The sequence below is a fragment of the Galeopterus variegatus genome, unplaced genomic scaffold (assembly GCF_000696425.1).
Source record: "Galeopterus variegatus unplaced genomic scaffold, G_variegatus-3.0.2 Scaffold1752, whole genome shotgun sequence".
In the NCBI taxonomy this organism is placed as follows: domain Eukaryota; kingdom Metazoa; phylum Chordata; class Mammalia; order Dermoptera; family Cynocephalidae; genus Galeopterus; species Galeopterus variegatus.
This window is the reverse complement of record NW_007727863.1, coordinates 61,628-79,496: the sequence shown is the minus strand read 5'-3', so window position 1 is coordinate 79,496 and position 17,869 is coordinate 61,628. Positions and strand designations below refer to the sequence as shown.

General features: G+C 57.3%; 1 protein-coding gene across 1 annotated transcript; it reads left to right on the top strand.

The window, feature by feature from the left end:
- The first annotated feature begins 2,608 nt into the window (after nucleotides 1-2,608).
- On the top strand, nucleotides 2,609-4,956 carry NEU4 (sialidase 4). Its single transcript, XM_008578743.1, has 3 exons — nucleotides 2,609-2,809; nucleotides 2,971-3,226; nucleotides 4,022-4,956. The coding sequence occupies exons 1-3, from the start codon at nucleotides 2,609-2,611 to the stop codon at nucleotides 4,954-4,956; spliced, it is 1,392 nt and encodes a 463-aa protein (XP_008576965.1).
- Nucleotides 4,957-17,869: the final 12,913 nt, after the last annotated feature.

Genomic DNA, 17,869 nt, shown 5'->3' with positions numbered 1-17,869 from the left:
CTAGCTGAGAGTGGGGGCCCAAAGCTGGGCCCTACTCCAGCCTGCAGGCATGATCTTTCTGCAGATGAGCCCGGAGGTGACACTCCATCACAGAAGGGTGTGTAATTCTGAGTCCAGGGCACAGGACAACCACAGTGCACACTGGGGACACATCCTGAGGGGACAGAGCCACCTGGGCCCTCCCACTCGAGACAGGCTGCAGTGGGAGGGCTGCCCCTGCCTAGCTGTAGAATGACCCTGCAACTTGTCCAAGGGTCCAATCCTCTCGGAGGTTCCATCTCCTCCTGGGCCTTATTTCCCCTTCTGTGACTCGACACCCCTGAGGAGGGCGCTGCTGGGGAGAGTGGTGGGCACTGGCAATGTTGGAACACAGCTGTCCTGATCGAGCCAAATCCCTGGAACCTGCTGGATGGCTGACTGGGCGGGGCTGGCTGTGGGGGAGCCATGCTCTTGAACTGAGGCCCCCCGGGATGCCCTGAGTGTGCGGCAGTCCTGTCCTCTGCTGGCCTCGGCTTCCCCTGTGGGCGGAGAAGGGAGTGGCCAGCTGGTCTCTGAAGCTCCGTCTCTCCTGCTCGGCCGCAGCTGGGTGGGCCTGGTCCCCGCTGCTGCACGTTGAGCTGACACCAGCCCTGTGGTCCCGGGCTCTGGGGAGTGAGTGAAATGTGGAGAGAATGTCTCGCTTGTGCCCTTTCAGCCTGAGGGACACGTGGCACTGCACCTGCTTCCCGCCTGGGCACAATTGCCCTTTGAGTGCAGAGCCTGGGGGCTTCCAGGAGGCAGGAAGCTGCTCTCAGAAGCCCCAGCGCTGGCGGTGGGGTGAGCAGCAGGAGGGCCCGCGTGCTGCCCGCGTGAGCCTGGCAGGAGCGGCGGTTCTGGGCTGAGGGGTGGAGGCTGGACTTGCCCAGCAGAGCCCTCTTGCATCCGGGCAGGGCCTGCTCTCCTTGTGCGTGAGTGTGTGTCCCTTTACCTGTTTCCATCCTGTGGGTCCCCCGTCTCCATGGATGTGCACGGGGTCCCTGTTGCGTGCAGGCTTTGGTCCTGGGCCTGGACAGGGTGATGCCGTCCTCCTGCTTTCTCCCTTCGTGTTACTCCGTGGGCCCTGCCCGCACCACCCCCCTCACCTTTCTGCAGCTCTCTCGACCGCCCCGGTGCTGGGCTGTTCGCTCAGGCTCCAGTCTGCTTTCCTGCAAATCAGACAAAGAAGCCTCCTGGTGGGTCCGGCCCTGGCCAGCAGACCCCCTGTGTGCCCCAAAGGCACCCCCACCTGGGCCCTGCCCTTGTGAGCCTCACGGAAGCAAACTCCCAGGGGTGGGGCTGCTCCCAGAAAGGCTGCCCAGGCCACACTCCGGGCACGGGTTTTGGTTTCCTGGGGGAGTGTTTCTCAGGTGTCGGCCTGCAGATGGGGGGCTGCATTGGGGGTGCGGGCGAGGACATGGCTGGGGGTGAGCTGCCGTAGGCAGGGTCTGATCACAAGTGCCTGTCCCCTGCAGGAGCCCTGGCCTATGGGTGAGGGGAGGCCAGTGACCAGCCGAGGTTTAGGACGTGGCTGGTGGTGGGGAGGAAGGGCTGCGAGGACAGGGTGGTGAACAGCCATGGAGGGGCCTTCTTCTGTTGCTCTCTGCCCCTGAATGTCGTCCACCCCCTGCCCCACCCCACTCAGCTCCTGCTCAGCCCTTACCACCACCTCCAGGAAGCCCACCTGGCCTCCCCAGGCCTGGCTTCTCTACCAGGGAGCTCTCACTTCCCTCTCACGGCTGCTCTTGTGAGTGCGCATGTGGCACCTGGGTCTGCTGGCGCAAGCTGCTTCTCACGTTCCATCCCCTACCACGTGGTTCCTCTCTGCTGGGAGGGGAGGGGGTCATGACCTCTCTGGACTACTTGGGGTCCCTCTTGCGGTCCTTCTGGCCTGCACCACCCCTGATTCTCTCAGGGCACACGTGAGTCACCTGGGGCATGCTGCAGGTGGGGGCAGCTCTGTGGGCCCCCGCCACACCCTCAGCCCTGCTCGGGCAGCCTGAGGAGCCAGCTGGCAGGTCCCCTGTCCCTGACGATGTCCACTGGGGCCCTGAGTTCAGACCTCTTCTCTGCGGGGACCTTCTGGGCTCCCCTTGGTTTCCATGTGTGCGCATGTGTGTACATGCGCATGTGTCTGTGTTCGTTGTGGTTTCCGTGGGGGCATGGCCCCTATTTGGGGACATGGGGCTCCTCCTTGTCTGAAGCTTTGGGCCCTGACTGCCCACTGGCCAGTCTCCTGCTGGGTGAGTTCTGTGATGACCGCAGGGTCCAGGGGTCTCTGAACAGGCTCACCAGCACCCGAGCACCAACTATGCCCGGCCTAAGGGCAGCCCATGAGCTGTGTTGAGAGGGAGATGGGCTGACTCCACAGACATTTGGGGTGCAGTTGGTGTGGGGGGTGCTCAAGGGGGGCTGCCTAAGATCCAGAGTGAGGGCGCTGGAGCTGGAGCCGTCCCTACGGTGGGCACAGGGAGAGGCCCAGGGGTGTGGGGGCCTGCTGAGCCCTTCCCAGTCCAGACGGATTTGAGGGGAGCAGGTGTGGGTTCCCTGGGTCCGTTCCTCTAACCCGCAGCCCTGCTCTAACCGGCAGGGCATGGGGACCCTGCGCGTCCCTGCGCGGACAGTCCTCTTCCAGCGGGAGAGGACGGGCCTGACGTACCGCGTGCCCGCGCTGCTCCCGGTGCCCCCTGGGCCCACCCTGCTGGCCTTTGTGGAGCAGCGGCTCAGCCCCGACGACTCCCACGCCCACCGCCTTGTGCTGAGGAGGGGCACGCTGGCTGGGGGCTCCGTGCGGGTGAGTGGCCTGGTGGGCTGGGGTCACGTAGTGAGGGGAGGGCTGGTGGCGGGTGTCCACTGTGTGCTGGGCAAACTGAAGCCAGCTGTTCCGAGCACCCCTGCGGGACTGAGTCCAGGTCCCTGGACACCTGGCCAGTGGGCTCTTCCTCCTCTGGGCAGTGGGGCGCCCCGAGTGTGCTGGGGACGGCGGCCCTGGAGGAGCACCGTTCCATGAACCCCTGCCCCGTGCATGACGCAGGCACAGGCACGGTCTTGCTTTTCTTCATTGCTGTGCTGGGCCACACGCCCGAGGCCCTGCAGATCGCCACGGGCAGGAACGCAGCCCGCCTCTGCTGTGTGACCAGCCACGACGCTGGCCTCACCTGGGGCAGCGTCCGGGACCTCACCGAGGAGGCCATTGGTGGCGCTGGGCAGGGTAGGTGGGCAGAGCTGGCATGGGTGGGCGGGGCCCGGTGCCTCCGACGGGCCGCTGCGCACATGCGTGGGGGGAATGGGGGGGATCCAGCTGGAAGTCTGCCGTCTGCCCTACCTCCACCTGGGACCTCCTCCCAGGACTATGCAGCATCCCTGACCCCTCGGCCCCAGGCAAGTGGGTATGGCTGCCCCACCCCACCCCAGCCGCCTGGCGGGCAGCAGCAGCCAACAGCTGACCCCAGACGCTGCCTTTTGTCTTCCTGGTTTCTCTTCATGTGCACAGGGGAGGGTGGGACGCTGAGCCCTCCGCTTCCTCCCACTCCCTCCTCCCCCCCTCTGCTTCTCGCCCTGCCAGGGGCGCCGGGCCCAGCCCTCACCTCCACCTTCAATGCCCCCAACACATGAGAAAACGACCGGCCTCCGTGGCCACCCTGACCCCGGCACATGGGAGCTGCACTGAGGGGCATGGTCTTGCACGTCCCTACTCCCCCTACCCCTGCTGCTCTCTGTCTGGGCAGCGCTCAGGCTGGGCACTGATGGGGCCGTACGCCAGGGCTTGGGGGCTGGCTGCCTGCTCACACACCAAGAACCCGGCCGGGTGGGCTCCTGGCTCCTGGGCTGCGAGAGGCTCGTCCAGCCAGGAGGACTCAGGGTGGCGGGGAGGCAAGTGTGTGGCAGTCAGCTTAAGAGGCCTGGCCCTGACCCGCCCTCCTTCCTCTCATGGTGGCACTGCCCGCAGTAGTCCCCTCCCGGGGTATCCAGCACCCCTTCCCACCTCTGCCCCTCCTCTCTGCAGACTGGGCCACGTTTGCGGTGGGCCCAGGCCACGGCGTCCAGCTGCGCTCGGGCCGCCTGCTGGTGCCCGCGTACACCTACCGTGTGGACCGCAGGGAGTGCTTTGGTAAGATCTGCCGGACCAGCCCCCACTCCTTCGCCTTCTACAGCGATGACCATGGCCACACCTGGCACTGTGGGGGCCTTGTGCCCAACCTGCATTCGGGCGAGTGCCAGCTGGCTGCAGTGGATGGCGGGCAGGCCGGTGGTGTCCTCTACTGCAATGCCCGGAGCCCCCTGGGCAGCCGTGTGCAGGCGCTGAGCACTGACGGGGGCGCCTCTTTCCTGCCCGGGGAGCTGGTGCCCACCCTGGTGGAGACCGCCCGGGGCTGCCAGGGCAGCATTGTAGGCTTCCCAGCCCCGCCCCCAAGTAGGCCTCTGGATGAGGGGCTCCCCCACCCTCCACGCCTCTGTCCTGGGGCCCAGGACCCCCCTGAGGAGGGTGCTGGAGCCATGCATGGGGGCCGGGTGCCCTGCACACCCTTCTGTCATCCACAGTCCTGGGAGCACGACCCAGGGCAGGCTGGCCAGGGGCCAGCGCCCTCTGCCGTCCTGTCCCAGAGCCCCACATGGCTGTTGTACTCCCACCCGGCGGGGCGCAGGACCCGGCTCCACATGGGCATCCGCCTGAGCCGGGCCCCCCTGGACCCCCACAGCTGGACGGAGCCCTGGGTGATCTACGAGGGTCCCAGCGGCTACTCTGACCTGGCGTGCATTGGGCCTGTGCCTGCGGGAGCCCTGGCCTTCGCCTGTGTGTACGAGAGTGGGGCCAGGGCCTCCTACGAGGAGATCTCCTTCTGCGTGTTCTCCCTGCGCGAAGTCCTGGAGAACGTGCCCGCGGGCCCCCAGCCACCTGGCCTCGGGGACAAGCCTCGGGGACCCTGCCGGCCCTCCTGATGGGCCCCAGGGTGCCCGGGGAGGAGGGGGTGGCATGTGCTGAGGTGGTGAGGCCGGAGGCCGGCAGGAGCCCGGGGTGGACGGAGCTCTGCAGCCGGGCTGCTCCACGAAGAACTGAGAGGGCTTTGGGAGGACCCCGCTGGGTTCTAGAAAGTTCAGGGCCACGTGCTGAGACAGGCAGGGCTGCTGCTCGGGAAGGGCGTGCAGCCACCGGCGAGGACCCGGGTGCGGGATGGGATGGGTGGGGTGACAAGCTGCCGACCCTGCTCGACCTGTACGGGCCCCTGGGAGGCTGGCGACCTGCACCGGGACAGGCTCCCGGCCGCCGCGGCACGTTTTCTCTTCGGCGTGTGACCGCCAGCCACTCTGTGGCTTATGAGCGAGAAACGAAGGGATCGCGCTCGCGTCCAGGAGCCACTTCCTTCCACGTGCGGGCCCCGGGAGGGCCCCGGTGCTCCCACCCGCCTGACTCCCGTCCCGGTCTCGCTGCCTTATCCACACACTGCCCCCGAGCACGCGGGGCCGGCAGAGGCGAGGGCAGGGTGGGAGGACGTGCTGGCCTCCTCTGTCCACTGCCTCCTTGGTGGCAGCCCCGAGTCTGTCCGGGGTTTGTGAATGGGTGGCGTCCGCCCGGGCCTCTGAACTTCCCGCTGGAGGGGCAGGGGCGGGCATGGACGGAGGACGGCCACCCCCCGGACAGCCTGGTGCCCTGCTCCCTGGCTGCTCTCTGTGGGGACTGTCCCTCAGGGAAGCACCTTTTTGTTTCTTCTCCTTTTAAAGTCTTCATTTCTGATTATAAAAACAACACATGCTCGTTGTAGAAGCTGGAAAATGTAGAAAGCTGTGAAGAAAAATAAAACTGACCCGGTGGGCCCCTGTCCCCCCATGGCCGTGGCTGGCTTTCGGGGCTTCTCTCCACCTTCTGTCTGTGCGGGGCCTTCCTGGCACCAGTCGCCGCTGGGCAGCTCTGTGGCGACAGCTGTGCCTGCGCGGTCCTGTTGTTTCTTCACACGGCCCTGCTGAGTCATCTTCCTCCCGGTTGTGAATCATGTGTGACAAGATCTTTGGGGTGTCTCTGGGTCCAGTTATTTCCGTAGGGTAGATTCCCACGGGGAGGGGACCCACAGCCAGCCCCAGCAGCGTGGGGTGTCCGGGAGGCCTCTGAGCTGCCCAGTGCTCCCAAGGCAGCAGAGAAGACCCCCTCACTGCTCCCTGTTCTCAACCACCCCCCTGTGGGGAGGGGGCTACCTGTGAGGGGGTCACTGCTGGGCACCGGCAGCGGGCAGGGGCAGCAGGGGGCTGGATCCAAGGCCCCTCAGAGCCCCGAGCATTCCCGTGATCACGCACGGACCCCACCCCACCTGCAGGTGGCCATAGCCCCTCAGAGGAGAGGCCATCTGCCTGGGGTTCCTGGACAATCAGCTTTGTCTGGGTCCATGTCTTAGTCTGTTGGAGCTGCTATAACAAAACACCATAGGCTGGGTGGCTTCTAAACCACAGAAATTTATCTCTCACTGTTTCAGAGGCTCCAAGTGCAAAATCAAGCCAGACTCTGTGTCTGGTGAGCACTTCCTGGTTCACAGACGGCGCCTTCTCACATGGTGGAAGGGGCAAGGCGTCTCCCTGGGGGTTCTTTCATAAGGGAACTAATACAATCATGGGGGCTGCACCCTTATGCCCTAATCATCCCCCAAAGGTCCACCTCCTAACACATCAAGTTGTGCGTGAGGATTTCAATATATGAATTTTGGGGGACACAGACATTCAGACCATGGTAGTCCAGTTTTCTGCTTTCAAATCTAAACGAAGAAGCCATGGGTTTCTCTGTGGTTCTGGAGGCCACAGAACTGACAGGTACTCATGGCTGTTCTTTGTCCTTCACTTCCCATACTAGGGTGAGCAGTGTCCCCAAAACTCATGTGCACCCAGAACCTCAGTCTGTGACCTTATTTGGAAATAGGGTCTTTGTAGATGTAATCAAGGTGAGATGAAGTTGATAGAGTCTGGATGTGTTGTCCCCGCCAAAACTCACGTGGAAATCTGACCCCCAATGTGGCAGTGTTGGAAACTGATTGAGTCATGGGGGCGGATCCCTCATGAATGGATTAATGCTCTCCCTGGGGGAGGGGCCCTGAGTGATTTCTCACTCTATTAGTTCCCGCGAGAGCTCGTTGCTTAAAAAGACCCTGGCACCTTCTCTCTCTCTCTCTTGCTTCCTCTCGCCATGTGATCTGCTTGTACCCACCAGCTGCTGCCACTTTCTGGCATGAGTAGAAGCAGCCTGAGGCCTGTGCCAGATTCAGCTGTCCCAGAATCGTGAGCCAAGTAAACCTCTGTTCTTCATAAATTACCCAGTCTCAGGTATTTCTGTTATACCAACACAAACGGACTAATACAGAGGTCACACTGGATTAAGGTGGGTCTCAACCCAGTGACTAGTGTCCTTATAAGAAGAGGGGAATTTGCACACAGACACAGGGCAGAAGCCATGTGAAGACAGAGGCAGAGACTTGAGTGATGCAGCCACAAGCCCAGGGATGTCCGGAGCCACTAGCAGCTGGAAGAGACAGAAGGAGCCTGCCCTGGAGCCTGAGAGAGAGCACTGCCATGTCAGCCCTTTGTTCAGACTTGCGGCCTCCAGAGCTGAGAGAGAGAACACGTAGCGTATCACACCACAATAAAAAAAAATGGGGAGAAAACCTGCACAACATATTCTATAGTGTGGATGTCCTGTACTGTATCCAACATGTCCTTGTTGAGGGACGCTCAGATTGTTTCTGGTGTTTTCCTCCTGTTACAGACAATGTTGCAGTAACTTTGATTTTGTAGGATGGTTTCCCTCATGTGGGTGACTGAGCAGAGGTCTGTATGATTCTTTCTTTAGTAGATAGCTCCTTCTTGAAAGGAGTGGCCACTCACATCCTGTCAGTGATGTTTGGGAAGGCTGCTTTCCTTGCACGCCTGCTGCACTGCACATGATCTAACTTTTCATGTTTTTTCCCTGGGGAATTTCCCAGTCCTGGGTATAAGGAGAGTGTGAACTTCATGGCTAAATGTCAGGTTCTCGACCTTCCCCAAACACAGCTACACCGCACTCCAAACACAACTACACCCCACCCCAAACACAACTACACCCCACCCCAAACACAACTACATCCACCCCAAACACAGCTACACCCCACCCCAAACAACTACACCCCACCCCCAAAACTACACCCCACCCAAAACACAACTACACCTCACCCCATACACAACTACACCCCACCCCAAACACAACTATATCTCACCCCCATAATCTACACCCCACCTCAAACACAGCTATACCCCACCCTAAACACAACTATACCTCACCCCAAACACAGCTACACCCAACCCGAAAAACAGCTACACCCCAAACACAGCTACACTCCATCCCAAACACAACTACACCCCAAATACAGCTACACCCCACCCAGAACACAACTACACCCCATCCCAAACACAACTACATCCACTCCAAACACAGCTACACCCCATCCCAAACAACTATACCCCACCCCCCAAAACTACACCCCACCCAGAACACAACTACACCTCACCCCAAATACAACTACACCCCACCCCCAAAATGACTATATCCCACCCCAAGCACAAGTATAGAAAATACCCACATAAGACAGCCGGTGGAACTATATCTGTGTCAGACAAAGACCTTGCGGCTGAAGCTCTACTAGTGACATTTCAACATGATAAAAGTTTTGATTCACCAGAAAGTGATAACAATTCTAAATTTGTATGTGCCTAACACTGTGCCTCAACATGTAAAGCAAAAATGGACAGACTTACAGGGAAAAATAGATTCTCAATGATTGTAGAAAGTTTTAGACACAAGGACTTCCGTCACTGACAGAACAAGCAGACAGAGGAGCATCAGCAGGACACAGAAGACATGGACGATGTGATGAAAGGACCTGACTCAAGCGTACGTGACACAGCCCAGACGATGGCAGCCTGTGTGCTCTCCTCAAACACTCTCAGATACAAAAACTGACATTGTGTTGGGCTGTAAAGTCAAGTCTCCTTAAATTTCAAAGGATTGAAAATTACTAAATTACTATGTAATTGAACTAGAAATACAAACAAAAGATAATCCAACGTCCTCATACGTTTGGAAATTAAGGAACACAATAACAATTCTAAGTAATTCAAAGAAGAAGCCACAGTGGACATTGGAAAAATTTTGAAATTAATTATGCGAATACCACGTAAAACTTGTGGGATGAAGCTAAAGATGGGCTCCGAGGGCAATGCGTAGCCTCCAAATGTGTAGGTTAGAAAAGAAGCAAGACTGGTAACCACTGACCATGAGAAGGTAGATTAGAAAAGGACAGCAGATGGGGCCGGCCCGGTGGCGCACTGCTACAGTGCGCCGCTTGGGAGCGCGGTGGCGCTCCCGTCGAGGGGTCGGATCCCACGTACAGACCGGTTCCCGCTCACTGGCTGAGCGAGGTGTGGGAGCAGCGCCGAGGGTTGCGATCCCGTTGCCGGTCCTGGTCCGGTACGGGGGCGACACTGAGGGTTGCGGTCCGTTGCCAGACACGGAAAAAAAAAAAAAAAAAAAAAAAAAAAAAAAGAAAAGGACAGCAGATTAGATCCAAGGAAAGTAAGACAGTGCAGATGAGGACACAGTGATGGAATTGGGAAAATCACGCATAAACAAAGCCAAAAACTGGTCTTTGAAAAGACTAGCAAACATGATAAACCTTTGATGAGACTGCTCATGAAAAAAAGAAAGAAAACACAAATAACCAATGTCAGGAATAAGAAAGTATGCTCTAGAGATCCCACAGACAGTCAAAGATTTCGAGGAGATATTTTGAGCAATTTTAGGCCAATTAACTTGAAATTTGAGTGAAATGGACAATTCTTGGGAAATACAACTTATTATAACTGGTATGAGATGAAATAGATAATCTGAAAAATCTTATTAAAGAAATTGAATTTGTAATTTGCAATCTGCATACTGAGAAAACTCCAGATCTGGCTTTCCTAGTAAGCTCTGTCAAACATTCAAGGACAAAATGCACACGTATGTGTCCCTGCAGAGAGCCGAGGAGCCATTCACACAGGGAGGGGCTGCCCTGGGTGCCCGTGGCCCCATGTTACGAAAAATAAAGTCCGGAAAGCATGGTAACACAACACCTAATGCACGGCCTCCGAAAGAAGAAAATCGATAGGGGAAGTTGATATGACACTATCAAGAGGAGAAACAACAAGCCACAGAGTGAGAGAAGATCTTTGCAAAAAAAACTGTCTGATCCAGAACTAGTATCTAAAATATCCAAATAGCTCTTAAAACTCAACAATAAGAAAACAGATCCCGGGCAGTTACTCAGTCAGTCAGAGCACTGAGTTATAACATCGAAGTTCAGCATTCGGATCCCTGCACTGGCCAGACGCCCAAAATGGAAACCAACCAAACAAAAAAGAAAACAAAAACCTGATTAAAAAATGGGCAAAACATCCGAATGGATACATCACCAAAGAGGACACACAGCTGGCAAATAAACATGTGAAAAGACGCTCCACGTCATGTCACACAGGGAAATGCAGCTGAAGCCGCAATGAGATGCCACCACACATGTGTGAGAACGGGCAACACCCAGAACGCGACGCGCAGATGCTGCCGAGCGCGCGCGGCTGCAGGACTCGCTTTTACCGCGCAGTACCCAAGGGTGCGCCTTGGGGTTTATGCAAAGGTGAAAACTTATGTGCACACAAAACCTGCACGAGTTGTGTACAGAAGCTCTATCCATAACTGCCAAAACTCAGAAGCAACCCAGATGCCCTATAGTAGGGCAAATAAACCGTGTTGCATCCAGACAACAGAATATTATTCAGCACTAAAAAGAAATGAGCTATTAAGCCATTAAGAAAAAAAAAAAGAAAAAAAAAGAAAAAAGGAAACTTAAACGCATACAACTAAGTGAGAGGCGCCGATGTGAGAAGCTGTGTGCTGTGTGATACCCCCTGCCCCCGTGTGGCATTCTGGCTAAGGAAAACTGGGGACACAGTGAGGAAGAGAAAAGATAAACATCGGTGGTCTCCAGGGGCTTTGGGGAGGATGGACGGATGAATCGGAGCCAGAGGATTTTTAGGTAGTGAAGCTGTTCTGTCTGATGTGTAACGATGAACACAAATCTTTACACATTTGCCAGCACCAGAAGTGAGTGAACCCTCATGGAGACCATGGACTCCAGGCGATGCCCACGGCGTGTCACTGTGGGCCATCACTGTAACAAAGGCACCGCACCTCGGCGTGCTTCTCTTAAAGCCTGCACAGACTGGCCGGGTCACAGAGGGTGATGGGCGCAGCGGGAAGTCGACTGACTCAGACGCTGATTTCCACTAATGCGAGACGTTAAACGCAGGGAGACTGCGTGTGTGTGTCTGTGTGTCTGGGGGCGGTTAAGGGGGTGTATGGGGACTCTATTTCTGCTCAGTTCTTCCATAAACCTAAAACTGCTTTAAAAAATAATCTGTTAATTTAAGAAAGTATAGCTATCAAAACTGGAAAAGTAAAAAAAGAGGAAGCAAAGAAGGGATGACAGTGTTTGTGTCATCTTGAGGACGTCGGTGTGCCCGATGAGCTTGTGAAGGTTCGCGCAGCCATGCGGGCTGGCGGTTCCTGGGAGGGCTCGGGTCCAGCTCCCTGTCTGTCCTTTAGGTGGTCCTGTGGTGGTTGACTTTGGGTCAACTTGGCCGGGTCACAGTCCCCAGATGTCTGGTCAAACACCAGTTTGGTTGTTTCTGTGGAGGTATTTTCAAAGATGAGGTTAAATTTAAATCAGGAGGTTTTAAGTAAAGCAGGTCACTCTCCATGATGTGGGTAAGTTTCATCCAATCTGTCAAAGGCCTTCAGAGAAACATGCTGAGGCCACAGAAGAGGAAGGGATTGCGCCTCCAGCCCGTCTCTGGGCTTGAGCTGCACCGCCAGCCCTTCCCTGGAGACCTACCACAGGCGGAGAGCCGACTGCTTGAACTAAGTCCCCCCCCCATCGTACTGGCTCTGTTTCTCTGGAGGACGTGGGCTAACACTGGCACCCCTCCTGGGGCCTCAGTTTCCCCTTCTGTACATGAGTGAGGGGTGGAGGCTAATCTTCCAGCCCAGAAATGGAAACTCTTTTCTTCTTGCAAAACTGCACCTCTGTCCCCAGGAAACACGAACTTCCATTCCCTCCTCCCACGGCCCCTGGCCGCCACCCTGCCACTCTCTGTCTCTGTGATTCAGACAAGGCTCGGGGCCTCCTGGGAGCGGAACTGAGCAGTCGTTGCCCTTTCGTGCCTGGCTTGTCGCACTCAGCGTGCTGTCCCCAGGGTTCTCCACGGGGAGTGTGTGTCAGCATTTCCTTTCTTTCTAACGTTGAGTAACATCCATCGCACACACACGCCACTCACCCGCCCGTGTGGATGGACCCCCTGCGTCGGGGGTGGCCCTAGCTTTCTAGAGAGTTCGGGGTGTGGGCTGCTTCTGCCTCTTTTCTCTTCATGGTGAGTGATGAGGCTGTGAACCTGGAGTACACACTTCATTCCTCTGTATGGCCGAATGATATTCCCTGTGCGTAATAATTTATTTTTGGAATTTAGATTGGGATTTAAAACATAAGAACCTCAAACAACCATGTATTATTCTGTGATTGTGTGGCTGGTGGGACCCCTGTGCCCAGGCAGGGCTCCTGGCTCTTGCTGTCCTGATCAGAGCCCCACTCACTCCAGTAGGGCCCACCTCGGACCTCCGGGCACAGCTTGGACTCTGTTCTTGCCGCCCCACAGGACCTGGGAGGGGTCCCCGTGCAGAGGGGTCCAGCCCCTGCCCTCCCCTGCAGACCAGGGCGGGGTGGGCACGGGTGGAGGGGAAGGGGCCAGGGGAGAGAATGAGGCAGCATCCACGAGGGGCTCAGGCTGGGGGCTTGGATGCAGAAGACGCAAGACCCAGGAGTCTGGGGGGTGGTGCTGGGGTCTCAGCCACTCGCCTGCTGGGGTCCCACCTGCTGGGGTCCCAGTGATCTCTCATCATAGCCTGGGATGGGCCCAGGAGCCCTGAGACCTGGCCACACCCAGGCCCTCCTGAAGCCGCAGCCTCTGCCCGTGCGAGGCAGGGACAACCGCTCGAGCAGCGTGGGAGGGGGTGGGAGTGCTGCCCCAGCCAGGGCTGGTGACACATGCGACTGGGGCAGAGCGAGGGCACGGAAAAAGTGAGTGGGAGACGGCTGCAGGGGCCGCTTACGGGAAGACAGAGTGCAAAGTGCTGACTGAGTCCTCGGCAGCCCTCTCAGTTCTTATCTGAGCCGCTGCCGCCGGGGGGTGGCCTGGCCCTGCCGTGCCACAGAGCGCCCAGCCAAGGGCGGCGGGCGGCTCCGAGAGGCGACCACTTCCTCCCCTCCCTGCGCTCGGACTTTCCTCCTTTTTTTTTGGAGCATCAGCGTGAACTCACACTGTTTTGTATGTACTTAAAGTATGTCATCTATGGATTTCACATTTTGATTTTGGTATTTTTGATGTTCAAATCGCTGCCTTTGGGGACAATGAGCTGTCTGGTCCCTCCGCACACGCCCCAGCCTGGCCTGTGTGGAGCCAGCGCGTCCTCCCTTCCTGTCCCACTGCTGTGGACTCCGGGCCAGCTCGGTCCTGAGGTGGCCTTGGGCGACTTGGCCTCTGCGGGTCGGGCACAGCCGGTGCTCGCCAGCTTCTGCCGGTTCGGTTCGGTTCGGTTTGGTGCTTCCCCTCGGAGGCGTTTCCACACATGGGGCTGTGGGGCTGTGCCTGCCTCCCCAGCTGACGTTTCCACTGGCACGTGGTGGTCTGTCCCCACAGCCTGCCGACAGCTGTGGTCCTTTTAGACTTTTTCCAGTCTGGTGGGTGTGGTTTTAACTTGTATTTTTCTTATTATGAGTAAAATTGGACAGCCTCTCATTTTTTAAGGGATACAAACACATGTACACATGTATACTGTATATACACACGCACGTATGTACACACGTACACTGCATAGGCACATACACACATGTGTGCACACTCACGTATGTTTATACAGACACGCACGCATACATTGTATACACACACACATGTGCGCGCACACACGTGTATGCTGTATGCACACATGCACACACACACCACATGTACACACGCATATACTGTATAGGCACACATATATGTATGCACACACATGCACACACACACGTGTATGCTGTATGTACACATGCACACACATGCACACCATATGTACACACATATATTGTATAGGCACACATATGTATGCACACACATGCACGCACATACACGTGTATGCTGTATGCACACATGCACACACATGTACACACACATATTGTATAGGCACACATATATGTATGCACACATGCACGCACATACACGTGTATGCTGTATGCACACATGCACACACATGTACACCATATGTACGCACACATATATTGTATAGGCACACATATATGTATGCACACATACACGCACATACACGTGTATGCTGTATGCACACATGCACACACATGTACACCATATGTACGCACACATATATTGTATAGGCACACATATATGTATGCACACACATGCGCGCACACACACGTGTATGCTGTATGCACACACATGTACACCATATGTACGCACACATATATGTACGCACACACACGCACACACACACGTGCATGCTGCATGCACACATGCACACACATGTACACCATATGTACGCACACATATATTGTATAGGCACACATATATGTATGCACACACATGCGTGCACACACACGTGTATGCTGTATGCACACACATGTACACCATATGTACGCACACATATATGTACGCACACACACGCACACACACGTGCATGCTGCATGCACACATGCACACACATGTACACCACATGTACACACGCATATATTGTGCAGGCACACACACATGTACACACATGTGTGCACACACATGCGTACACTGTATATGTGCATGACACATGCATGCACACGTGTACACACGTGGCTTTACACACATGTATATTGTATACACACATACACACATGTATGCACACATGTATTTCTGGTGAACTGTTCACTCGCATCTCCTGTTGTTCACGTTTCTCTTGTACTTCTGACCTTGCTTTTTCCAGACTTTTCGGTTTTTATGTAGTTGATGTCAGCCGTTTGAGTGATGTGCAGACATCTCCCCTGTGGGTTTAGGATGCTTTTTCTGCCATGCTGAATTTGCCTGCTTTCCAGTTTAGGAGAGGGTCGTGCGGACCCCCCGTCCAGTCGCTCCGCAGCACGCTCTTTTGCAGGTGGGGCGGCCCCCGCGTCCCTGCGAGGAGGGCACCTGCTTTCTTGGCTTCTCACAGGGTTCTTTGAGCTCCCCTCCCTCCTGTATTGGGATTTCTGCAAATGCAGCATGTGCTGTGGTCTGACTGGACACTTCCCCAAAAGGCCACCCCGCCCCGCTCCACTTGCTGAGAAGTCGTGGGCTTCTCACAGGGTTCTTTGAGCTCCCCTCCCTCCTGTATTGGGATTTCTGCAAATGCAGCGTGTGCTGTGGTCTGACTGGACACTTCCCCAAAAGGCCACCCCGCCCCGCTCCACTTGCTGAGAAGTCGTATCCCCTGCCCCGTCTCCCCGTGTCGGACGCCAACCCCTGCTCCTCACAGCGAGCTGCCCTGCCTCCCACACCTGCTTTTCTTTCACTTTCTTCTCACGGCTTTCTTGGCTGTTGCTTGTTTACTTTTTCCCCTGCGAGCGTTACAGTTCCAGAAGTGTCGGTTTGTCTTGGGTTGACGTTAAATGTGTCCACGAAGCAGGAAGAAGCGCCAGGTCTGCGGTGCTGAGTCGTCTAACGAGGGCCCTGCGTGCTCTCTCCGCCGACCACGTGCGGGTCCGGCTTCCCCGGCAGGTCCCCCACACTTGTGTTCATTTCGTGCCTTAAGCATTTGATCTTTCTCGTTGCTGCTGTCAACGGAATATCCTCAGCACCTGTCTTCTACCTGGTTACTGTCTCAACGCATGAAAACCGTCTGTTTCTGGTGTTCCTCTCACATCTGCCGCTCGGCTGGGTTTCCTCATTGCCTGTCATAGCTTTTCCACGGGACCCGCCAGGTTTTCCAGGCACGCGAGCCCATGTCATCTGCCAGCCCTGGGCAGTGTCCCTGGATGTTTGATATTGTCTGGTGTCCTCAGAGCAACGAGGCTTCCCTGCCTCGTGCTGGACGTGGCGCTTCCACGGCTCGCCTCACACAGACGCAGACCCTGGGGTGGCAGCAGAGCTCAAGGGCTAGGGAGGGGTGCGGGGCTGGGGGGGGAGTGTTCGTCATTGTTGTCAACGGCCAAACACCCCAGCATGGGGATGGGGCTTGGAGCAGGTGTGTCCCCCACCTAGGCTGTCTCTCTAGGTACAGCCCCCCATGTGCATTAGGGGGGACCCCCACAGATGTTGTGTCTCTGCCTGCGGTGCCTTGGCCCTATCACTCATAGCCTGGTACAGCCCACCTGGCCCACCGCGATGGCCCCCGGTGCCAACCCTGCCTGAGGGACTCCCAAGGGTGGGGGACGTGGGGGACCAGCAGGGCAGACACAGGCACAACACTCGGGAGCCCCTGTACTGGGCCGAGGTGGCCTGGGGGGGAGGTATTTTACAGCTCAGGCGGGGCTATGTGTGTGAGCCTGGGGGGATCAGAGTTCATGGAGATGCGGGTGAGGACAGCCTGTGAGTTTTGGGACAGTGAGGGCAAGGACCCGGCCCAGGCCATCCTCTGTCCTCAGCTCAGCCTGGCCTCCCTGCACCCCCAACCACAGGAACAGGACAGATCTCCTGGAGCTTTCGTCACCATTTAATAATAATAAGAGAACCAGAGAGAAAGGGCTCCTACGTCCCGACCTCCCAGGTGCCACTGTCCAGCCTGGATTCTGTCCCAGGCCGCAGAAGTGCAGGGTGTGCATAGGCAAGGGGTGGCCAGGCCTCACCGTGGGGTGCCTGGCTGAGGGCGCCTTCAGCACCTTGTCTGACCCCTGGCAGGACCCCTTTGAATAACACCATGAGTGGGCACCAGGAGATTTTCACTCCCCAGTGACAAATGGGCAGCCCCACCACTGCCTCCGACCCAGCTAGCGTGCACAGTGCTCAGCACGCACAGTGGGGAAGGGCGAATGTCAGCCCCCACCCCTCCTGCGGGTGGGATCCTGGGCCCCTCCCTCACCTGGGGTCCCCTGCTGCACAGTGCGGGGGGCTCCCGAGCAGGGAGGGAGGCGTGTCGGGGAGGTGGGCTGGAGCTCCAGCTCGGCCTGTTCCCCTTGTGGCCTCAGTTTCCCTGTTGTAGAAAGGCCTGAGGCACTGCCTGGGTATTTGTGAGGACGGGGGTCTCCTGCAGAGGGTGGGCTGGGGGCTCCCGGGCCTCCATGCTGTCCACTGCAGCCGGGACCTCTTCTGGCTCTGCTGAAGCATCTCCAGGCCTAGGGGATGTGGCTCCTGGAGGACCCCCCAGCCCCATGCACTTCCTGCCCTCGGGCCCCTCAAGGCAACCTCAGGCCCTTTGTCCAGCACGTGCCTGGATTTCCTCACTAGGCAGGCCTTACCAGCTGCTCCAGGGCACAGCCTCCAACAAAGGCCCCATCCCTGGGAGGTGGCAGGGGGCCCAGCAGCAGCAATTAAGGAGAGCGGCTCGGGCCAGCTCTGCCCGACAAGGCCTAGAGCTGTGGCCGTAGGAGGCTAGTAGTGTCTGCTGCTCCGGCTCACAGTGAGCACTTAGAGGGGAGTCCTGCCACAGGCGGTGCCCGGCAGTCCCCCAACATGGCTCAGCCCTTGGGTGACGCCCTTTGCTGTGCAGCCTGCGTGCTTCTCTGGAGCTCTTGGTGGGAGGTCTGCAGGACTCCAGTGGCTGAGGAACCAG